Source organism: Lipomyces oligophaga (assembly GCF_038497815.1).
Source record: "Lipomyces oligophaga strain CBS 7107 unplaced genomic scaffold V1516scaffold_3, whole genome shotgun sequence".
Lineage (NCBI taxonomy): Eukaryota > Fungi > Ascomycota > Lipomycetes > Lipomycetales > Lipomycetaceae > Lipomyces > [Lipomyces] oligophaga.
This window is the reverse complement of record NW_027117787.1, coordinates 576,342-596,753: the sequence shown is the minus strand read 5'-3', so window position 1 is coordinate 596,753 and position 20,412 is coordinate 576,342. Positions and strand designations below refer to the sequence as shown.

Sequence of the window (20,412 nt, the reverse complement as noted above, 5' to 3'; positions counted from 1 at the left end):
CAGTTTCGAACTGGCTCTGTCCGGAAATAGTCTGGGTTCTGGTTCTTGTGATTCACTCTCGGTGGATATCACATGATTGACGAAGTGATTCCTGGTATAGCTAAATCCGCAGTCCTTACGAATGTGTTTTCTCCCAGTCGGAGGAATCCCAAATCACCACGAAGAGTAAGGGATATTGAAGCAGCAACCTCAGCATTCGCGCTAGAAAACAGCGTGAGCTTGACACTGGAACACTCTCTGTTTTGTTGATTGTTTTGAGATAGCAAACAACTGAAATCATTTTGTATCTAGTATCAGACTTCTGCGCGCAGCTGCAATGGTCGTCGCGACCTGGCCAGCAGATAAAGGTAGCGGACCTTCGTCCGCTACCTTCATGCTAGACAGCAAGTCGACTCGAAACAGTCCCGCTTATGTTCCGTTTTCTGGAGATAATGGAGGTCTTCGAGTTTCCTATCATAACAATCCGGACGTTAGTAGATACCATTTCGGAGCCCGACATCCTATGAAGCCATTTAGGCTCATGCTTACCGACCACCTTGTGTTTGGATATCATCTGCATGAAAAAGTCGATTTCTACCGGACTCGCCGTGCAACGCTGCAGGAGATCCTACAGTTTCATTCTGACGACTATATTGACTTTCTGCGTAGAGTGACACCCGAAAACAGACTCGACTTTGAAAGTGTCTGGAGCAAGTTCAATATTGGCGACGACTGTCCCATTTTCGACGGTATATATGATTACTGTTCAATATACGCAGGTGGCTCCCTCGACGCTTCGCGTAAGCTTATTGCTGGACAATCTGATATTGCAATTAACTGGTCTGGCGGTCTACATCATGCTAAGAAATTTGAAGCCTCGGGATTTTGCTATGTTAATGATATTGTGCTTGGTGTCTTAAATCTTCTTAGATACCATCCCCGCGTTCTCTACATTGATATTGACTTACATCATGGTGACGGCGTTCAAGAAGCTTTCTATTCCACTGATCGGGTTATGACCCTGTCGTTCCATAAATATAACGGCGAGTTTTTCCCGGGCACAGGGAATTTTGAAGAAATAGGGACTGGCTTGGGAACTCACCACTCTCTCAATGTCCCCTTACGTGATGGCATCGACGACTTTTCATACATTGAGCTTTTCCAATCTATAGTTCGGCCAGTTATTGATACCTATCGGCCAACCGCCATTGTTCTCCAATGCGGTGCGGATTCGTTAGGTGGCGATCGGTTGGGCTGTTTTAATTTGAATATCCGAGCTCATGGCGAATGCGTTCGCTTCGTCAAATCGTTTGGCTTACCTATGATGGTCGTCGGTGGTGGCGGTTATACTCCCCGCAATGTTTCCAGGGCATGGTGTTATGAGACCTCAGTCCTACTAAACGTCGAGTTAGATTCTCAATTGCCGTCGAATATTCCATTTTTAAATTACTTTGGCCCCGACTTCTCACTACATCCAAATCTGGCCGGTAAAGTAGATAACAGAAATACTAGAAAATATCTAGATAACGTCCGCACCCGTGTCCTCGAACAACTACGGTACTTGCAAGGTGCTCCAAGTGTACAAATGCAAGTGCCCCCTCCCGATATCGAAGGTTTTTTAGAAGATGAAGAAGACCGGCTGCGCGAAGAAGCTGAAGTGAAGAATGAATTAAATTCGAGAAAAGACCAAGAAGTGAAAGATTCTGCTCGTGCTGGTGAGCTTTATGCTATCAGCTAGTGCTTTGTATTCTAGAATTGGGGAAATTTCTCAGGCTATAGATCTTGTATTCTATTCGGGTTGTATTTGTATATATTTCGATTGTAATTAATTATCATGAATCTCATACAACACACATTGTCGAAAACATGCTGTAATAAAGTGTAAATCAGATCCATTTATTTACAGTTATGACTTAAAAGCGAGGAAGAATTCTGACTTGACCTCACTTAGTCGACCCCCGATTACCATCAATATCAACCTTTTTCTTCGTGCCCTGTTTTTCTCCATGCGTCTTGACATGAGGTCGCTTGTGTGGAATTCTAGATGATCCACCGTCGAATTGTTGCGTCACTTCCTTTGGTGCAGGCGCCCGTGGAACGACTTCCCGTCCATTAAAGAACGAAACAAGCCCTCTTTTTTCGGCGTCGTCAATAAGTCTTCTCCAGACATTGCTCATAACCAAACTATTGACGTTGCCAATTATCCACAGCGAAGATTTAGCTCGTGTCAGAGCTACGTTCATACGTCGGACGTCTGCAATGAATCCTACTCCTTTGCTTTGGCCAACTGGCTGTGCTCGCACACATGATAAAATAATGATTTCCTTTTCTTGGCCCTGGAATCCGTCTATGGTGTTAAAATCGATTCCGGCGATTCCGGGCTCGCCTAGTGCGGACCGAAACGTATTCTTTAACTCTCGCAGTTGTTCCTTGTATGGAGTGACAATGCCAATACGACCATCAAAGTCAATATGAGGGTGCTGGCTCACTAGTCTCTGATAGAGCGTCAGCGCGCAAATTGCCTCAGCATGATTAGAATAGGAATGTGTTTTAGATATCTGTTCCTTCGAGTGTACATCAATAAAGCGATATGGCCCAAACGCATCTCCGGATTTGTGCCATTCAGCCTTGGCAGTATCTGCCATCGCATCACCATCTATCAATCTCGACTGGTAAAACTCTGACGACGGAAAAATGGAGATCGCAGGATGCATGCGATATTGAATACTGAGTAAATGTACTGACGATGGGAAGTTCTTTTGCATCCTTACAAATAAACTTTGCTCGTATAAAAACTTCGCTGCAGTCTGCGAGAGCACTGTCGGAGGAAGTTGGTTGGGATCGCCTACCATCGCACATCGCAAACACCCATATTTTAGAGGTATAAGTGCCGATAATTCTACACATTGCGCAGCCTCGTCGACAATCACAGTTTCAAACGTTAGAGCTAGAGTAGCTAGAAGCTCATGACCTGCTCCTGACAAAGTTGCACACACAACTTCAGCACCTGTTACCAGTCTGGCTTGAATACTTCGTCGCTCAAGCTCGCTCGTTCGCACGGCTACCGCAAGCTTATCTCTCTCCTCATCCAGACGCTGGCCAAGTGCAGATTTTCGTGCATGAAGTATATCTCTTTGTGCACGAAGCTGGTCTCGTTCGGCCGAATTTGAACAATTGTTGATTTGCAAATCAAGTTCGGCTCGCTCCGCCAATACTTTGTTTAATTGCTCCCGCAAACTCTGCCTGTCAACTTTATCAACCCCTTTCTTCTTATTCTGTTCATCTTCGAATTTTGCAACCTCGGCATCAACCTGTTCTTCTAACGTCAAGTCCCGGACTGCAGGATTTATAATGTCACTCCGACCAAGACGCACTATTTTGGGGAAAAACAGTGAGCCCGTAGAATTTCGAATGCCGCCCTTTAAGCGTAAAACAAGTTCATCCACAGCGGCATTGCTTGGTGCACATACCAGAATTCGCTTTTGCTCTACCGGCGCCGGAACCTTTGGTTCAGGAGCCCTCTGACCAGGTATATTAATGGGCATTCCTCGCGATTTCGTAGTAGAGAGCGTAGCTCCGATTATACCCAAAATAGTTTTAGTTTTACCGGTGCCTGGTGGCCCTTGAATCAAAGTGAATCCTCGACTCTCCATCGCAGCTATAATAGCTCCTGCCTGAGGTGCATTCACATTGTAAATAGACTGCGCACGCCGGATCTTAGCTACGTCAGCTCGAATCAAACTCGCAGGTTTAGCTTGTAAAATCGGATCTAGAAGATCGTAGTATGGCAATCCATGAAGAGAAGAAAATTCGCGCTCAATTGTAGTCATACTAAACAGCATTGAACGTTAGGAATTTAAATTGAGCACTCAACAATCTTTTATACTAACCTCACAACTCGAAGTCCATTCAACTCACTCTTTGGTAGCAGCTGACGGGCCAATTCGGAAGACGGCAAGCAACGAAATACAACATCAGATAATTCAGCGTTAGGTGACCGCTTAATATCCTTAATTTTAGCAAGACAATTCAAATATTTACTGTCTGGCCATCGTGGCTTTCGGCCAGTACCGGCGCTCGCAAATTGATCATCTGGAACAAAAGTAATTACAATCACGTCAGCTTCTCCAAGTTTAACTTGTGCAAGCTGTTGCGTTTCAATTGAAGAATAAACCTCAATGTAATCATCGCAGGAGGCACGATTCGTTATAGAAAGCTTGAAAGGTTTATCCATTTTTTCAATCTTGGATTTGGCGATACTTTGAACTGCTTCAAGCATGAGTAAAGGCTCAAACACTGCTCTATACTCCATCGCTGTCGAGAATTTACTTGGGATCGGACGATACTTAGACATATCGCTTCCGATCTCATCAGATGGCAGCTCAGCCTCGCTATGATAATCCCACCGAAGAATGCGCTGGTAGAGAGGATCCATATTCACCCGTAACCGAGCTCGCATATTCCGCTCAGCCTGCTCTTTCTCGTTGATAGATGGTGCTTGATGACCAAGTCTTCGATTAGATCCACCTATCCCAATTCCACTCCGTAGAGGTTGCGGTGCTATAGGAAGCGCGTTGTTGACCTTCATAGTCGGACGGCTGTGCTTGCTAAGAGAAAACAAAGAATCAATATCATCGTCGCTTCCATCTGAAGAGTCTTCGTCTGAAGCATTAGTCACGGCAGAGGTTGCAAGTTTGGAAGTTACCGAAGTAGTTGACTTAGACATTGGAGCTGCTCCCACTGTTCCTGACACGCGAAACCCAGGTGGTCTTGGAGCATGAACTACGACTGATTCTCTTTGAGGAGTCGCAGATTTCTGTCGTGATTCTAATAGTTCTCGTCGAATAGTACTGAGATTCTTGGTCTGCATGGCTTGCTCCTCCTTGGAAGCTCTTTTAAAAGCCTCCTCGATGCGATTGCGCCTGCGCATCTTGTCCGGATCTGTCTCGTCTCTCTTCACTTCTGGAACTTTTGCTTGTTCCCCTTTCAATAACCAAGAGTCAATAGTGTTCTTGGCCTTTGAGCTGTTAGATATGCTCTCTGTCTCGCTCTTCACTAGCATATTTTCGTCATCAGGAATCGCTATTACTTCGGATATGTCTCTGTAAGTCTCTGATGCAGCATCTGGAGGTGTATTTCGTATTAGGCCGACATCGAATTTACTGATTGCTGCAACCACATCATAGCGCTGATTATCATCCAATAAATAGACGCGGCTACCAGATTGTGAAGCATATTTTTCAAGTTTCTTCAGGATACCAATCGGGACGTCCACATGAGACTGATATAAACGATCGAGAATATCGCATATCAACGAAACACACATTTGTCGAAGCGCATCATCAGAAAGATTAAGCCAGTTAGTCATCTCTCGCAAGCTATCAATAGTTGTTACGAGAATATCAACGCCCATCTTGGTGGGCTTGCTTGGCGAGATAGTTACAATATCAACGCCAGATCCTTCAACTTTTCCTGCCAGTCCTTGCTCAAGTAATTGAGAATTCGCAAACAGCAGCGACGAAAGTTCCAAAATGTCTCGCATATAATCAACCATGATATCTCTGGGGTATAGTTTTGCCCAGAGGAGTGTTCTTCCGATTACAAGTGTAAGAGAACGCCAGGTGTAAGTCCAAACAGATTGTGCCGAGCGCTTCACCTCGATATCAGGTATTATACTGTTGTGGCTAGCAATATACCCATCTCTTGGGTCAAATAATAATGATGAGAGGTCCATGGTCATCCGGATCAGCTTAGGGATAGGTCCTAAACCGAGGCGGACTGGAAAACATCCTGTGTTTTGAAGTGTAGTCACGTAAGCATCTAGAAGCATGGAGGTATTTGAATTAAACAGTCCTTTGAGCGCTTCCATTCGACCAGATGCATCAAAAGCTTGCTTGATAATCTCTAGTCCATTACCGGAAAGAACGAGGTGTGAAGAAAGTGAGCATCCCAAAAGTACATGAACAGTATACTCATCTGTAACAAGATTCTGCTGTAATATTTGAGCATTGAAATCGCCAATATGCTGTAGAATTGCCCCAATCGACTTGAGAAGGGAGTCGAGCTCATCACTCAGTTGCTGGTATCTTTGAATTTTATAGCTCACCAGTTTCACGATGAGAGATGTTGCTGCAGCTCCCCCATAAGATTGATTACTGGATTTTATATTATCAAGAGTTTCAACTAGATAAATTCTAGATTTTCCAAAGGCTCCTATCAGTGCCTTCGCAAATGCATGATCATCTTCAGGGAACCGACGAACAAGAGTTGTCCATAATTTTTCACCAAAGCAGATAAAATCACCAAGTTCTGGATTTCCAAACTTGTCGTTCTCGGCTTCATCTTGGGCTGCTGACAATACATCGGGAGTGATTTGTTTCATTCGCATCGAGGCAACACCAACAATGTCGGTGATCATCAGTTCGCATTCTTCAGTCGCAGATAAGCAATCCGCCAAAACGCAGGCAATAAGCGACTCGAAGGCAGCAGATCGTAATTCTTCATCGTAATTTTTGATTGTTGCATGCTCTATTATTAGTGTGGCGTAACTTTCAGAGATCTTTCTTGCGTCTCGCCGAATTATACGATCTGCTGAATTGGTAAAGGACTTTGCTTTTTGCAAAATATTAATATCACTCGGCTCTAATAGACCTGCCAGAGTTTTGAATCCACATTTTAGACACATGGACCGAGTCTGATGATTGGAGGGACCCAGAAGAATTGGATCTTGGTATCTTCCAAGCAAATTAGTTATTATTAATTCACCAACTTTCAATTTAGCAGAGCCGGAAACGGTTTCTAAATAAGGCCAAACCCAAGCAAGCAGATGTGTAAGGGTACGTTGATGACCATTTGATTCTCGAAGTGCCATCTCAAATGCAGGTCCCCCTGTTTGACCAAAAACAATATCCGTAACTGAAGTGGGCAGAAAAGGAGTGGACATACTCCAGATATCTTTCCCTAAAATAGAAAACAAGACAGTAAATACAGAGAGCATAGAAGTTATACATGCCGGATAATTTTGAAAGTCAAACCATGCAAGTTTGACTATGTCATGGCCTGTACCTGACCGCCCAAGATTGTTACCACAGAGATGTTTGATTATTACCTCTTTGGATAGCACTTTCAAAGATTTTGCCATGGCATTCCAGAAAGTAGAAACTTCCAGAATAGTCTTGTTTCGAAAATGCTGATACCCTCCAATGCAATCATGATAAGCCCGTTGCAGACATGAATCAAACTCATTATCGGTTACCTGTCGTGATAGCAGGCCCAAAGACTTTTCTGCCCATTTCACAAGTCCAGGGTCCTTCGTAAATAAAAACGAAATCATTCCCGGAATTAACTCATTGAGCCTAATAAATCGCCCGCCAGATTGTATTCCAACAAATAGAGTTCTGAAAGCATTCCCTATTGACTCTGATTCAATGGGAAGATACGGTGCACATAGACACTCATAAATAATGTTGTAGCTTTTGGCTATTAAACTTGCATCGAACTTTGCAGATTTATCGGCCGAAGCAATTTTGAACTGTTCTGCAAAAGGTGTTAAGGTAGCAGAGACCCGTTCAATATCCCAGGCTTCTATGGTCTTCATGAAGCCTTCCATATCTGATTGGTCGATACTAGCATTTCGCACTTAGTCCAAATTACATAAAAAATATGAGTTCGTTATCCTACCCTTCCTCGATCATAGCCAATCGCATTGGTTCCTTAGCCTGATGATAGCCTTTTACACAAAGATGACAATTTTTTAGATGGCCTCCCAGTGTTTTTTTCAGCCATTCCAGCTCAGGAGTATTATCGAAAGCAAATAATTGCATTGCATTGGCCGCGATCAGGCTGCGATCACGGTTGCAGAAAAAATGGCCAGATACCGGCAAACTCATTAAATATCTAATTTTTGAGCAACGTCAGAATCCTTTCTGACCCACAAAAGGGAACCAATAGATTTACATACGATATACTCTCCTGCAGCGCTCGCTCTTGCAAAGCGACATCATCCTCCTTCTTGCTCTCTAGAACAATAGCCGTCACTCGCTGAAGTTCAGAGTCAGACGGACCAGAATCCGATCCCTTGCTGGTATCGCCCATATTGTAAGGAGCTAGAGCAAAACTACGAATTTTAGTTGAAGATTCCGGAAATTACTTCACACTGCTTGCTTAAAAAACCCTTCAATGATATCGTTTTCCGTCCTTGTTCGAGACAGAATTGAACTCAAACACCGGAAACCAGAAAAAAATATCTATTTTGATCGGTTCAATCTCGATGTTAATGATTCCAGGCACAGGCTCCAATAGGAAGCGTCCAAATAGAATATTCGTAGTCCAAAATCCAAATATCCCTGAAACACTTCTCTGCATCTGCGTACACACCACCGACAGAGAGAACTGGTCCAAAACCTGGACTGACTAAGGTTCAGTTATTTGGATAGGTGCTCATTTTTTTGGTCGATAGTGTACACGTTGTCACGTGCACGAGTTTTGAAGACGCGTCGCGTGCTCTGAACTTGCCCTAGACATAACATTTTCCAGACAAGAGAGGCCAATTTCGCAGTTATTAATGGAAGGCAACTTAAACTTGGCCGAAGCGATAGTTCCTACGTTAACCTTAATTTCGGAGGTTATTAACTCCCGATCAATCAAACTACATTTAGATACTGATGTGTACTGGCTGACAGCATTGCCTGAAGGTCTTGAATCACAGCAGTGGTCAAATTCATGGCAATCCTATCTGATCATTTTGGCAACTAATAGTAAAGTAAGTATGACACTTTTGTGTAATATTAGAGTGTTGACCTATTGCTTGATCTGTCCAGATCCGAATCAGATTGTCGGTGATGCAAGATATCCTCCCCGACACAGTCAATTTCAATGAAACATTCATTGCTGCCTTGACTCGTTCCAAAGTAGAAATAAATCCTCCAGTTTTTCTAGCGAGTCGAACTAATTTCCATAGTTTTGGGCTCAGGCTGGTTTGGAACTCCATATTCCTAAATCGGATCAATGGAGTTGTTTTGACGGCACAATCCGTCAGTCTGATAGCTATGAATTGAACGGCAGGAACCTACTTTTGCGACTTCGCTGAATTCATAAACTGACCTTTATAGTATTTTTTTCTCCTTCAAGTCTGACTCTAAGCACAGAACTTAATCGACACAATAAAATTTTGCCGTTGACTACACTTTACGAGTTATCCATTAACTTCACGTTCCGATCTGAACACTATGATTCTGGCATTCTAATATCTGACACTCAAGACGATATCGGTTTGCAAATGCTTCATTTAGCAGATCGTTCGTTGTGTGCATTAATCACTGATAAACTGTCACTCTACATCCCTCTGATTTTCTGTCCCCAATATGCATCGGTAGTTTTACGACGAAATAGTTGAATACTTTGAGTTTTCTAATAATTGACTAGGACTTGCTCGAAAGGTTTACAATAGCTGACAGCTCACTGATATCATCTATATCCTCAATTCTATCTCGACGTCAAATTAGAACAAAAATAGCTGAACTTTCAGAAACCTTTTCTGATCAAGACTTAAAAATTCACTTGTGGAAGGCTCTTACAACGAGGTTACTTTCCAAACATCGACGAATGCTGAAACTGGTAACAGTAGTTTGTGTAATTTATGATAATTAAACTAACTGATTGGGATTCGTAGAAAAAGTTTTTGTCCATTGACAAAGAATCCACAGTATTTATAGCTACTACTAATGCTCTTTTGTCATCGGACTCGTCTTGTGGTATTCTGTCTAGTTCGGGGTGATGGACAAAATAGTCGTGTTTTTCTTGGTTAGCCAGCAAGAAGGAATGATGTCCGAAATACTAAACTTATTATAGTACATCTAGATATATAGCTCTGATTTATATAATACACGCTTACTCTTCCATATTGTCATCGTCTTCCTCCTCTACTATCTCCTCTTCTTCCTCTTCGCCCTCGGCCGCCTCTACTGTAAACTCCATTTCCTTGTCAACGTCCACATAGGAGTCGCACATACACCACACACTTAAGTCATGTTTGCCTGCACTAGGAACTACAAACTCTAATTTAGTTTGAACCACCGGTTTATTGACCGATATCCGCTTGATAGCAAGAAGTTGTTTCGTTGAAACCTCGCCCACAACAATCCACCCTAGTTAAGTTAATATATACAAGACAGCATGGGAGAGAATAAAAAAAAGATACTTACAGCCTTCTTGTTTCGGGAATGGATAATAAGGAGCGGCAACGCTGATGTCTATAGATTCATCCTCATCCTCGACTTCACGTTCCAAGGTGACAGTAACGTAAGCAGGTTCTCCTGCAACAATGCTATCCCCATCCTCGACGTCAAACGACATGTCAACATTAGGATATTTGTTTACAAACCGAGCGACATCGGAAAGCTGTCTGTCATCCATATCCAGGAGTTCAGTCCGCGGTTCATCGTCAAGCATCATGATATCAATTACCGATTCAACACTGAAAGACAAAATTAGTCACAGGAACAAATTTCAAACGTTTGAATTAACTTACTTCGCTTTAACACAACGGTCAACTAATTCCTTAGTAAAATGTGGGATCTGCTTCAACGGACTGTCTCGGTCCCAGACAGCTTGAACGACCATCTGACTTAAATCCATAGCACTCATAGCATTCAGATTGCCGTCACTTGACATTACATCCACACAAGCACTTAAAAGACTAAGAATCTTCGACAGCACAAATTTCTGATCGACTGCCAGGTCCGGAGGGAGATGAAGTCTTTGGAAATGAGCTTGAAGTAGAACAAATGCCTTGAAATGAGGAGATTCATACGACAGATTTTCATCTGCCATTTTGAACGGAACACGATCGTATAACAGACGAAGGATACTAGTTTCATGTCGACGGATCGGAATAGTTTCATATTCAGCAGCTGCAGTCACAACCTCCACAATACCACGCAATTTGGTCTTACTGGATAGTGATAATGTAAAAGCTTGCATAGTAATGAACGAAATGTTATAGTAAGCACCAATCATAGCATTGTTAAGCGGCGAAATGTCGTCCTCTTCTTCATCAACCTCGATCATCTTTGCTTCTTCCAGATCCTTCAAGGTAGTCTCGACCAGATCTGACAAGTATTCACTAAGTCCTTGATGCGTAATGTCAAGGACACCATAAAAGCTGGGATTAGCTAGTAATCTTCGATAGAAATACGAAAATGTAAGCCAATCGACTGCTTCTTGCTGCGAGGAAATCACTTTTGTGCTAATTTCAGTAACAAACGCATCATGTAAAGTTAGATTCAAATGAGATTCAATCGGAAGAGCTTCGTTCAAAAATTTTTTGTAGTACTCGCGCTTAGTTGCAGGGGTCATAATTACCGTGCGTCCCAGGCGATCCACTCCAGGACGGCAGGCACGGCCAATCATCTTTAAAATGTCGCTAATCGGATAGTCCACGTATCGATGCTCATGGCCTTCAAAATACTGCGTACCCATAACAATAACCAAGAAAGCTCTTTGGGACAATGACCAGGCAACATCCTTTGAGGCAAGCAAAACCTGAATAGCGCCTGATTCGAAAAGTTTAGTAACTATAAGGCGGTCCCCAGAATTCATTGAGTCGTAACAGTAGCCAATACCATGACTCAGACTTTCCTTCAACTCAAGCTCATGAATGTTATTTAAATGTCTGTCAAGCATATCAAGACTAGCTTTACGGAACTTATTTTCATCTCCATCAGCTTCGCACATATGATGAAGCTCTAGAGCAGTATCAATACATTGCTGGCGACTGTGCACAAAAACCAAAGAAGGCTTGTTCTCGCCAAATTGATTTATTGCAACATAAGTTGGTTTTGCCATGGCTATCATTAAAGAAGGGAAGTGAGGAATGGAAAAGCCTTGAAGATGGATTTCAAGAAGGATAGGACGATCCTTGGGAGAAAAATTATATATGCTATGATTCTTAGCACCAATCCACTCTCCAAGATCACGCCCATTCGAGAGGCAAACACTTAGGCCAATAATACGAAGAGGAGCTTCAGTTTGTGCGGCCATATATCGCATTCTCGATACAATAATTTCATATGTTGAACCGTTCTGACCACCAAGCATGTGAAGCTCATCTGCTATGAAAAGTCTCACACTTTGCACGTTTCTCCTCTGCTGCCAGCGCCTGGAGACCATGTCCCATTGAATCGGAGTTGCAAGAATTAAATCAGACTGTTCCAATATCTTCAAATCAGCAACTAATTCGCCAGTCAATTTGTTTATTGTCTTAGACTTTCCTACTGCTGTTAATCGCCTGTTCCAGTCGTAAAATCGTTCATCAATCAATTCTTGGAAAGGGGCAATATAAATAGCTCGCCCAGGATTAGCGGCTTTGCTCCAGTGCTGCAAAATTGCAAATTCCGCGCACACGGTCTTGCCACTCCCTGATGGAGCGCCAATAAAGACATTATCATCGGTCTTGAACACTGTATTAAAAACTTGAGTCTGTAGTTTGTTGAACGACTCGAAGTCAGGATATAAATCAAGATATAATGGATCTTTGAGTGCAGATACTGGCATTGGTTGGAGATCAAGAAGTTGAGTATGAGGAGGAAATTTTTCAGGAAGAATAAGATGGCGAAATGAAACGGCCAGTTTAGTTTCCGAATGAAGCCATCGATCCGAAACAACAGAAATAAAATAATTTGGAGGAAGCGGCTCCGAAATCGGAATCGTGAAGTCGACAATATGCTCCTCCTGTGCATATGCACGTCTGACGACGAATAAGTCATGATATAATATCTGTTCGCTATCACAGTCCTCTGCAATAATCCAGAATGTCTGAGCATTTCCATGAAATGCATTATCCCATTCAAAAATCGGTGTGATGGTAAGTTCGACGCGTAGTAATGATCGCGTGATTGGCTGAACATGGGCCTGCATCTCCACCCTAGGAAATTTTTTCAGCAGACTAAATGCTAAACGGCCATAGCGTTCGACTTTAATTGCTTGTCCAACTTCACCTGGATCAGCCAGTTCAAAATATTTCGACCAAGGCATCTGCGATGCTTCTGTTTTCTTTATGACTTCTGGTGGACAACCTTTGAATTGTCTGAAAGGTGAACTACTGAGCCACATACGGTGCTCTACCATTTTGCACACTTCCAGAGCGCTTTTCGCAACCTGGGACCAGCCTCGCTTAAGACAAATTTCAAACAAGGCACGTAGAAGTCGACTTGCAGACTGTGTGACATAAACCATGTCTGCCACTAAAGCGAATCCATCCAACTTCAGTCGAGAAATATAAGCTTGCAACAAGACATTAATTTTAGCCGATGCCTCCTCAACTGTCTCCTTTATTGGAATAGGGACTCGCTCTAGAAGCTTCGCCAACTCAAGTTTTTCCTCCTGTCTAACTGGAATCAATTTAAACTCTTCAGACATGGAGAAAATGCGGAAAAGTTCGATAGGCGTCAAATTCGGTCGAAGCGATTGACTGTAAGTGGCCATAGAAGAATGCGAAATGTAATAATGCGAAGCAATCCGCGCAAGTTCTGTGGGAACAAGTCGTCCATTGGAGCGATCATATTTGATCAAACTGCTTTTCTCAAGAACAACAGCAGCAGAATGTACCAAATCGAGTCGCTTTTGAACTAATGTATCATCATCAGCGTATTCGGCCCCTACATGGTACAGAGCAGGAGACCGTAACATTCGTACATAGAGATATGTATAACCCAACCACTTTATAGCCTCATCAATATTTCGAATGGTGCCCAACACAATTTCAGCATTCAAATTATCAGCAAGCTTTGCCATGAACTGTGACTCTATTGGTAGTTGCTGATTCATAAGAGAAAGATAATATTGTAATTCTGCATGTGCTGTTATGATGATGCCTTCGCCCGAAATATCGTATTTAGGTCTTCCAGCTCGCCCAAGCATCTGCAAAACATCCTGCGGAGAAAGTTCGACCCATCGTCCCTTTTCGGGTGAATATATTTGAGTTCCCTTGATGATGACCGTATGTGCGGGTAAATTCACACCCCAAGCAAGTGTAGCTGTTGAAACTAGAACTTGAATTCTACCATCTGCGAACAAATCTTCCGATCTCTTCCGATCTTCTCGTGACAAACCGGCATGATGAATGCCAAAGCCATATTGCAACAAGTCGCGCATTTCAGGATCATGTGCACCCTCGCTGGCCTGTTTAAGAATTTCGTGAGTCACAGAATCACTTTTAAGAATGGAGGTGATGGTCTCCTCTTCGATAGCTTTGTCGCGAATAAATTTTGCCGTTTTAGCACATTCCTTTCTCGAGTGAACAAAAATAATCATCTGATATTTTGAAACGTTCTCTATAACCTTATCGTAAGCTGCCTCGTTCATAGCTTGATATCGCTTGAATGGTCGTTTTTCGGTGATCCCCACAAATTGCTGCGCCAAAGGACATGGTCTATATGAAGAATCAAAGAAAAACAAGCCTTTTTCCGGATTCACACGCAAAAAGGTGGCAACATCGTTGTAATTTGGAAGAGTTGCAGATAATCCAACTAGCCGCACATCTTCCGTGAGATTATTCTCGATCCGGCGCAAAGTCCTAGATACAATACTTTCGATGACAGGTCCTCGCTCATCATGAAGTAAATGAATTTCGTCGATGATGATCAGACGGACAAGATTCGTGTAACTTACATCCGTAGCTTTGCGCGTCACTATATCCCATTTTTCAGGAGTCGTAACAATAAGCTGCGTGCTTGCTATTTGCTCTTTGGTTAGTTGAGAATCGCCGGTCAGCTCTGCCACTGTCATAGAAAATTGCGACAGGCGTTCAGTAAACTCTCGAACCTGCTCCTGGACTAAGGCTTTCAAAGGTGCAATGTAGACGATCTTGAAATTATCTAAATCGATCTTACCAGTATGAGGGTCTCGAAATTGAGAGATAGTATGCAGCATGGTAAGAAGAGCCACATTGGTTTTTCCAGCTCCAGTTGGGGCACAAAGCAAAATATTTTCGTCCTCCTCGAAGGCTACAGGAAAAACCTTTGATTGAACGCGATTTAAACTCTCGGCACGACCAAAAGCAGGTTGAACCCACTTTGGAAGTTCAGAAAGAAGAATTTCTCGATCTGTAGTTTCTGGTCGCTTAGGCGCAGGAACATGAATTTCTTCATAAAGTTTCTTCTGGCGTTTGAATGAACCTTCCGATAGTCTGATTTTAGCTGACGAAAGAAGATGATTGCCGTCCTCGAAGACTAGAGAATCAAGATCGACTAATTTCGGTTCCCTTTTCTTCAACTGTTGGGCAGAAGGGTCGATATCCATTGGGAATTCGTCCTGCACCTGTCCGGTAACTGCACCGTCCGTATCGGTACCACCCCGCAGCTCCTTTAATAAAGCATCTTGGCCATTTTCGAGCATTTGATCCTCAATAATTTTTCGCGAAGGCGCATCAGTAGCTCTGGCTAATCGTATACACCAGACAATTCTCCATCTGTTCTTGCACAATAGAGTTACAAGATCGAAATGGTCGAAATCAAAAACTTCCATCAAGTCATTTTCAACTTGTCTCAGTGAGGCATCGGAAGAAAGAAACTCCATGATTTTTGAAGTTTTTTCTTGAGTAGTAATGGCATCTGAGAAAATTGAGGCTACCTGCCGCTGAAGCCAGAAGGCATCAATTGAATGGGCAGGTATATCGTCTGATGACTCTTTTGGAGCAGAACCTGTCATGATTTCCTCATCACCACTTTCTCCACTCGCGGAGTCGGAGGCAAATTCTAAAACTTTGTCTTCGTCTCGCTCCTCGTCATCAGAATCATCTTCGTCTGAAGAGGATTTTTCATCGTCATCTTCATCATCGAGTAATACAGCAACACCTGTCTCATCATCCTCTTCTTGTTGGGTGGCTTCAATATCGGCATCGGGAGTTTCAAAATCGGTGATTCTCCTGCTCAAATTCATCAACTGATTGAATGATTCGCTTGTGATGGGGGTACCAAAAATACCTTCTACTTCTTTTTTCTTGTCATAATCTTTGACGCCATCCATTTTGACGATTTCTAATGCAGCATCGGCAGCTGACCTGACAATGTCATGGGACACATCGCCAAGGAACTCTTGGGCCCATGAGAGAATCAATTCGAAAGTCTGTCTGGTCTCAGCTGTTCGAGGAATATACCGTAATCCTTCGATATTATCAGTAAGTCCTAGAATGTCAGCTTGGGATTTCGGTGCTGTTTTATTTTTCGGCCGTCGAGAGGCTTGATCTGCGACGGCTTTTTTGCGATTTTTGCTTTCCGCAGGAACGCTATCTCGCGAAATACGGGTGCCCATATCCGACAGCGTAATTTTGCCCGCCAAAGATTCAGGATCACCCGTTCGATCATCTGAAGGTCGAGATACGAATCGCCGATCGACCTGTAAGACCTTGTTGGACATAGCATCGCTGGAGAAGATTAGTGTTACTTGTGTTGATCTGTATTGCAAAGATTCAAATACTTACTAGCTATACTGCGAATAGTTGCGTTCCGCCATTGTGTATAATTATATAATCAATCGAAATATAAATAATCTCCAACAAACACAGCTAAGCTTCGGCAAGTCTGAGTAATATTACTATAATAAGGCGGTGAAGAATACGGAAGTGAAAGAAATCGCAGAATCCTAAGAACAGAAAGTTGCTAGCAAATTTCAAATTTGGGCTGGGATAAATAATTATTGTGAGCAGAGAAGGACAGATTTAGTCCCAGGGATCGAGGTAAAGACGTGTACTATGATGTTTACTGTTCTCAGCGACAACCGGATGAATGAAATCGAAGGATGACAGCGGATATTATGATAAAAGAAAAAAGCGACTGATAAACCAAATCTGCTAGAATTTGTAACTGAACCCGAGGATGCATCTGCACGCTTAGTTAAAAAAAATGTTAGCTTTGATTTTCATCTGATTCCGGTACTGAATTTCCTCTAACTTCTACATAAAGGCAGATTCTGCATCAGCTACATCTAGCACACGGTCTACGAATTTTACGCACTTTAACGCCCTATCTTCTTGTGCTCTGTGCGATCGCCATCTTGTTTCATCACATCTCTGATATCCCGCTGATCCACCCAAAGTCAGAATCAGCGCGCACAAACCTGAATCACATGACCTATCTCGCCAGGTTCCTAAGTGCGCAGGTACGGTGAACGAGTGAAGAAACAGCTATCGACCCCTTCCCACGGTGCCCACGGTCCCACGCAGCCGACGATTGGTCTCTCTTGTGGAACTAAAAGGAAGTCCGTGATCGAGAAAGTGTTTTCAGCTAGTACTCCAGCACTGAATCCGTGAAATTAATCTCTCTCGATCGTTGCGATCGAGTCATCTCTATTTCTGACCGTTGTGCTATCGTTGTCTTGCACGCCAGTGGTGATACTATTATATAGTAGCTTGTGCTTCGAGAAACCGGCGTCTTTTGACCGATCAGCAGCGCTTTCTTTCTAGATCCATACGAAAAAGCGGAAATCGCAAGTCCTGGTATCTCTTCACAGGCTAATTTAGTTCACTACCAAATCAATTTTGGATTCTGCTGTGTAACAAGTCCTTGGCAAATATGTCTACAGTCGAAGACGCGTCGTCAGGTATCGAAGTGCAGGAGAAGGCTGCATCTATGACGACGAACATATCACAGAATGAAGAAGCTCCCATCTCTAGTGTAGTCGGAGAAAGCTTGCAAGACGAGGAAAAGAGCGATGGGAAGAAAAATGAATCCACGGAGCCGAGTGAGTTTGAATCACGTAGTAGCGAAGAGAAGCCAGCAGGAGACGATGCGACAGGTGCGGACGGCGTGGATAAAGACGAGAACCTTGACAAAGAATCCAAGTCTGAATCTGTTCCTATCACTCCGAAATCAAAGGGACAAGCATCCTCTGGACAATATCTGCCTGGTGCAATTGTTCTTGCCAAGCTGACAGGCTTTCCTCCATGGCCTGGCATGGTATGTGATGCTAGTTTTTTTGCCTCATTGTAGCTGATTTATTGACTCTTTAGGTTCTTGCTGATGCTTTTCTTCCTCAGCATATCCTGAAATCAAAGCCAAAATCAGCAAGTAGTTCGTCGGGCACAGGTCGGGTGAAGCGGAAGAGTCTACCTGAAGAAGAGACAGGAGTTACGTCTTTCCCTGTTCGATTCTTTAATGATGGCAACTAGTAAGTTTCACTGTTTTTTTAAATTGAGTGTGTGAGTTATGAGGCAGTACTGACAGTATGGAACAGTATGTGGGCATCAAAGGTAGATCTGAAACTTCTATCAACTGAAGAAGCCAAAGCGTATGTTGCAAAATCGGCGAAAAGTAGACGAGATAAAACTCTTGTTGAGGCATACAAAATTGCGACCGAGCCTCCATCACTAGAAGAATTTGCGAGAAGTGGTGCTGAAGATGAGGAGGACGAGGAAGAGCAGGAAGAAGACGCAGAGATGGATGATGTGGATGCGGATGGCGACGCAGAAGCTGGAGAGGCAGAGGATGATGAAGATGATATAGAAACTGAAAAGAAGAAACAATCGAAGAAGAGGAAAAGTGTTGCAACTGAAGAGTCGACCGTCTCATCGAAGAAGCGACGTAGCTCCACGAAAAAAGAAAATGGATCCGCAAAGAAAGCTCCGAAGAGCTCAGTGCCTTCAACAGGCAATGGAGAAGCAAAGAAGCGCAGCGGTAAGAAAGAAATTGGGTCAGATAGCATTGGCAAAAAGAAGATCAGCGCTGCAGCATCACTGCGCGAATCTCTCGAGGAACGCACGAAACATGTATTATTTTTACGACATAAATTACAGAAGGCGTTCTTGGTGAAGGAGAAGGAGCCAGTGGAAGAGGAAATGGAAGCCATGGACAGACTGTTTGGGAAGCTGGAGAACTTTCAAGGACTGGAGCTGTCGATCATTCGACAGACCAAGATCAATAAGGTTCTAAAGGGGATTCTAAAGCTGGGAGAAATTCCACTGGAGTCAAAGTTCAATTTCAAAGGACGTTCGCAAAAAATTCTTGAGTCATGGAATCATATGTTCGAAGGAGGTTCTTCATCGGCCCCAGGAACACCGACGCCATCGGGTCCAGGAGAAGCAGCGTCTGAGAGTGGTGAGACCGCGGGGGCGAAGGAGGTACAAGCAGGAGCGGAAGATAGCACGGCGTCGAAGGAAGCGGGCGTCACGGAGGACAGGAACGATGAGGTAGAGACCAAGAAAGAAGAAGGGCTGAATGGAGCAGCTGAGGTTTCTACGTCTGCCTGAAAGATGGGAAAATGGAAGAATGGCTGAGGACAATTGTAAGATGTACTAGGGAAAGAGACCCGAACATATAAGCAAAATAAGAGAAGACAAAAACTGTTGCCTTTTTTTTTTTTGACAAGTTTGATCTTGATGGTGTTTTATGTATTCTACAAAGCTGTTTGTTATCGTATTTCAAAGCTATATTTGTACTAGTGATTTAAGGCAATTTATCAGTTAGATGGCTCTGCCGGAATTTATATCTCTCAACATCGGAGAGTAGGGTAATTGAGTTAAACATGCTGTGTGAGAGTTGTGCATGTGCAATCGGATATAGGTAAGTAAACAGACAACCAAGCAGGTTTGGCAGACGGAGTGGAAGACAGAACGACCGGGTGGTAGACAGCCGAAGGGTTTGTCAGAAGAGTGTACAAAAGAATCCGGAAATGGTGGGTTTGGAGACAGCGAAACTGAAGGTTTCTGGCGGGAGGAGGACAAGATGCCGAAAGACAAAGACGGAGGGCTTTCCAGGATTTCTAGAAACATAGAGGAGCCCAAAGAGGAAAGGAAACAGACAAGACGGAGATGGACGGGGATTAGAAGGAGGGCGGGAGGGAGCGAGGAAGAGAGAGTGGGAGGAGTGGGATGGACAATAGACGGGCAGTGGCGGACCGAGCATCGTGGGCAGGTGAAGACAGTTACGGAAATATGAATTCATCAGACCGTGGGAGAGAGCAACGATGTCGAGGCTTTCCGGGCGATAGAGAGATAAAGACTTGGCCCGGATAGTAGTAATAGTGGACTGAGCGACGGAAACTGGTCTGCAGTTTGGGAGCAGCAGCAGTCAACGTAGCACAGGCAGTTCAGTATGTAGGAGCGCAAGCAAGGTCGGTGGTAATAGCGGACAGCGGAAGATGGCCTGAGGAAGAACTGTAGACAGATCACATCACCCGCCAGTGTAGGCAAGGACGGTGTCGGCTTAGCTACGCGGAGATGGACAGGAAGGCGGATCCCCGGTTGACGGGAGCATATTCGGAGCTCGAGGACAGGCGGTAAGGCAGGACAATGACTGATCTTTACCGACTTCCCTGCTGAGCGAGATCACAGGCGATCGATCATAGCGAGACGTAGTCTGGATGTTTCTTGGAATGAGCGGCCGGAGAAGAAGCGCACACGTAGAACAGTACTGAGCCGGTACAGAGTGAGTGCGTTTGGGC

At 43.7% G+C, this 20,412-nt stretch overlaps 5 protein-coding genes across 5 annotated transcripts; 3 read left to right on the top strand and 2 right to left on the bottom strand.

Moving 5' to 3' along the window:
• Positions 1 to 109: 109 nt before the first annotated feature.
• On the top strand, positions 110 to 2,112 carry V1516DRAFT_254740 (uncharacterized protein). The gene has a single exon (XM_066918811.1). It carries the CDS (start codon positions 317 to 319, stop codon positions 1,715 to 1,717), a length of 1,401 nt encoding a protein of 466 aa, XP_066777987.1. The 5' UTR covers positions 110 to 316; the 3' UTR covers positions 1,718 to 2,112.
• Positions 1,923 to 8,073, bottom strand: V1516DRAFT_622836 (SEN1 N terminal-domain-containing protein; the record flags this gene model as incomplete). Its single annotated transcript, XM_066919599.1, has 4 exons — positions 1,923 to 3,810; positions 3,870 to 7,604; positions 7,660 to 7,875; positions 7,940 to 8,073. The coding sequence occupies 4 exons, from the start codon at positions 8,071 to 8,073 to the stop codon at positions 1,923 to 1,925; spliced, it is 5,973 nt and encodes a 1,990-aa protein (XP_066777986.1).
• Positions 8,074 to 8,517: 444 nt separating this feature from the next.
• V1516DRAFT_690300 (uncharacterized protein) lies at positions 8,518 to 9,881 on the top strand. Its single transcript, XM_066923833.1, has 6 exons — positions 8,518 to 8,740; positions 8,799 to 8,888; positions 8,939 to 9,038; positions 9,090 to 9,349; positions 9,403 to 9,594; positions 9,650 to 9,881. The coding sequence occupies exons 1-6, from the start codon at positions 8,543 to 8,545 to the stop codon at positions 9,752 to 9,754; spliced, it is 945 nt and encodes a 314-aa protein (XP_066777985.1). The 5' UTR covers positions 8,518 to 8,542; the 3' UTR covers positions 9,755 to 9,881.
• On the bottom strand, positions 9,868 to 16,488 carry V1516DRAFT_663458 (Sec63 Brl domain-containing protein; the record flags this gene model as incomplete). The annotated part of the gene is made up of 4 exons (XM_066920511.1): positions 9,868 to 10,124; positions 10,182 to 10,453; positions 10,508 to 16,399; positions 16,457 to 16,488. The coding sequence occupies 4 exons, from the start codon at positions 16,486 to 16,488 to the stop codon at positions 9,868 to 9,870; spliced, it is 6,453 nt and encodes a 2,150-aa protein (XP_066777984.1).
• Positions 16,489 to 17,546: 1,058 nt separating this feature from the next.
• On the top strand, positions 17,547 to 19,219 carry V1516DRAFT_684791 (uncharacterized protein; the record flags this gene model as incomplete). The annotated part of the gene is made up of 3 exons (XM_066923582.1): positions 17,547 to 17,930; positions 17,984 to 18,141; positions 18,208 to 19,219. 3 exons carry the CDS (start codon positions 17,547 to 17,549, stop codon positions 19,217 to 19,219), a joined length of 1,554 nt encoding a protein of 517 aa, XP_066777983.1.
• Positions 19,220 to 20,412: the final 1,193 nt, after the last annotated feature.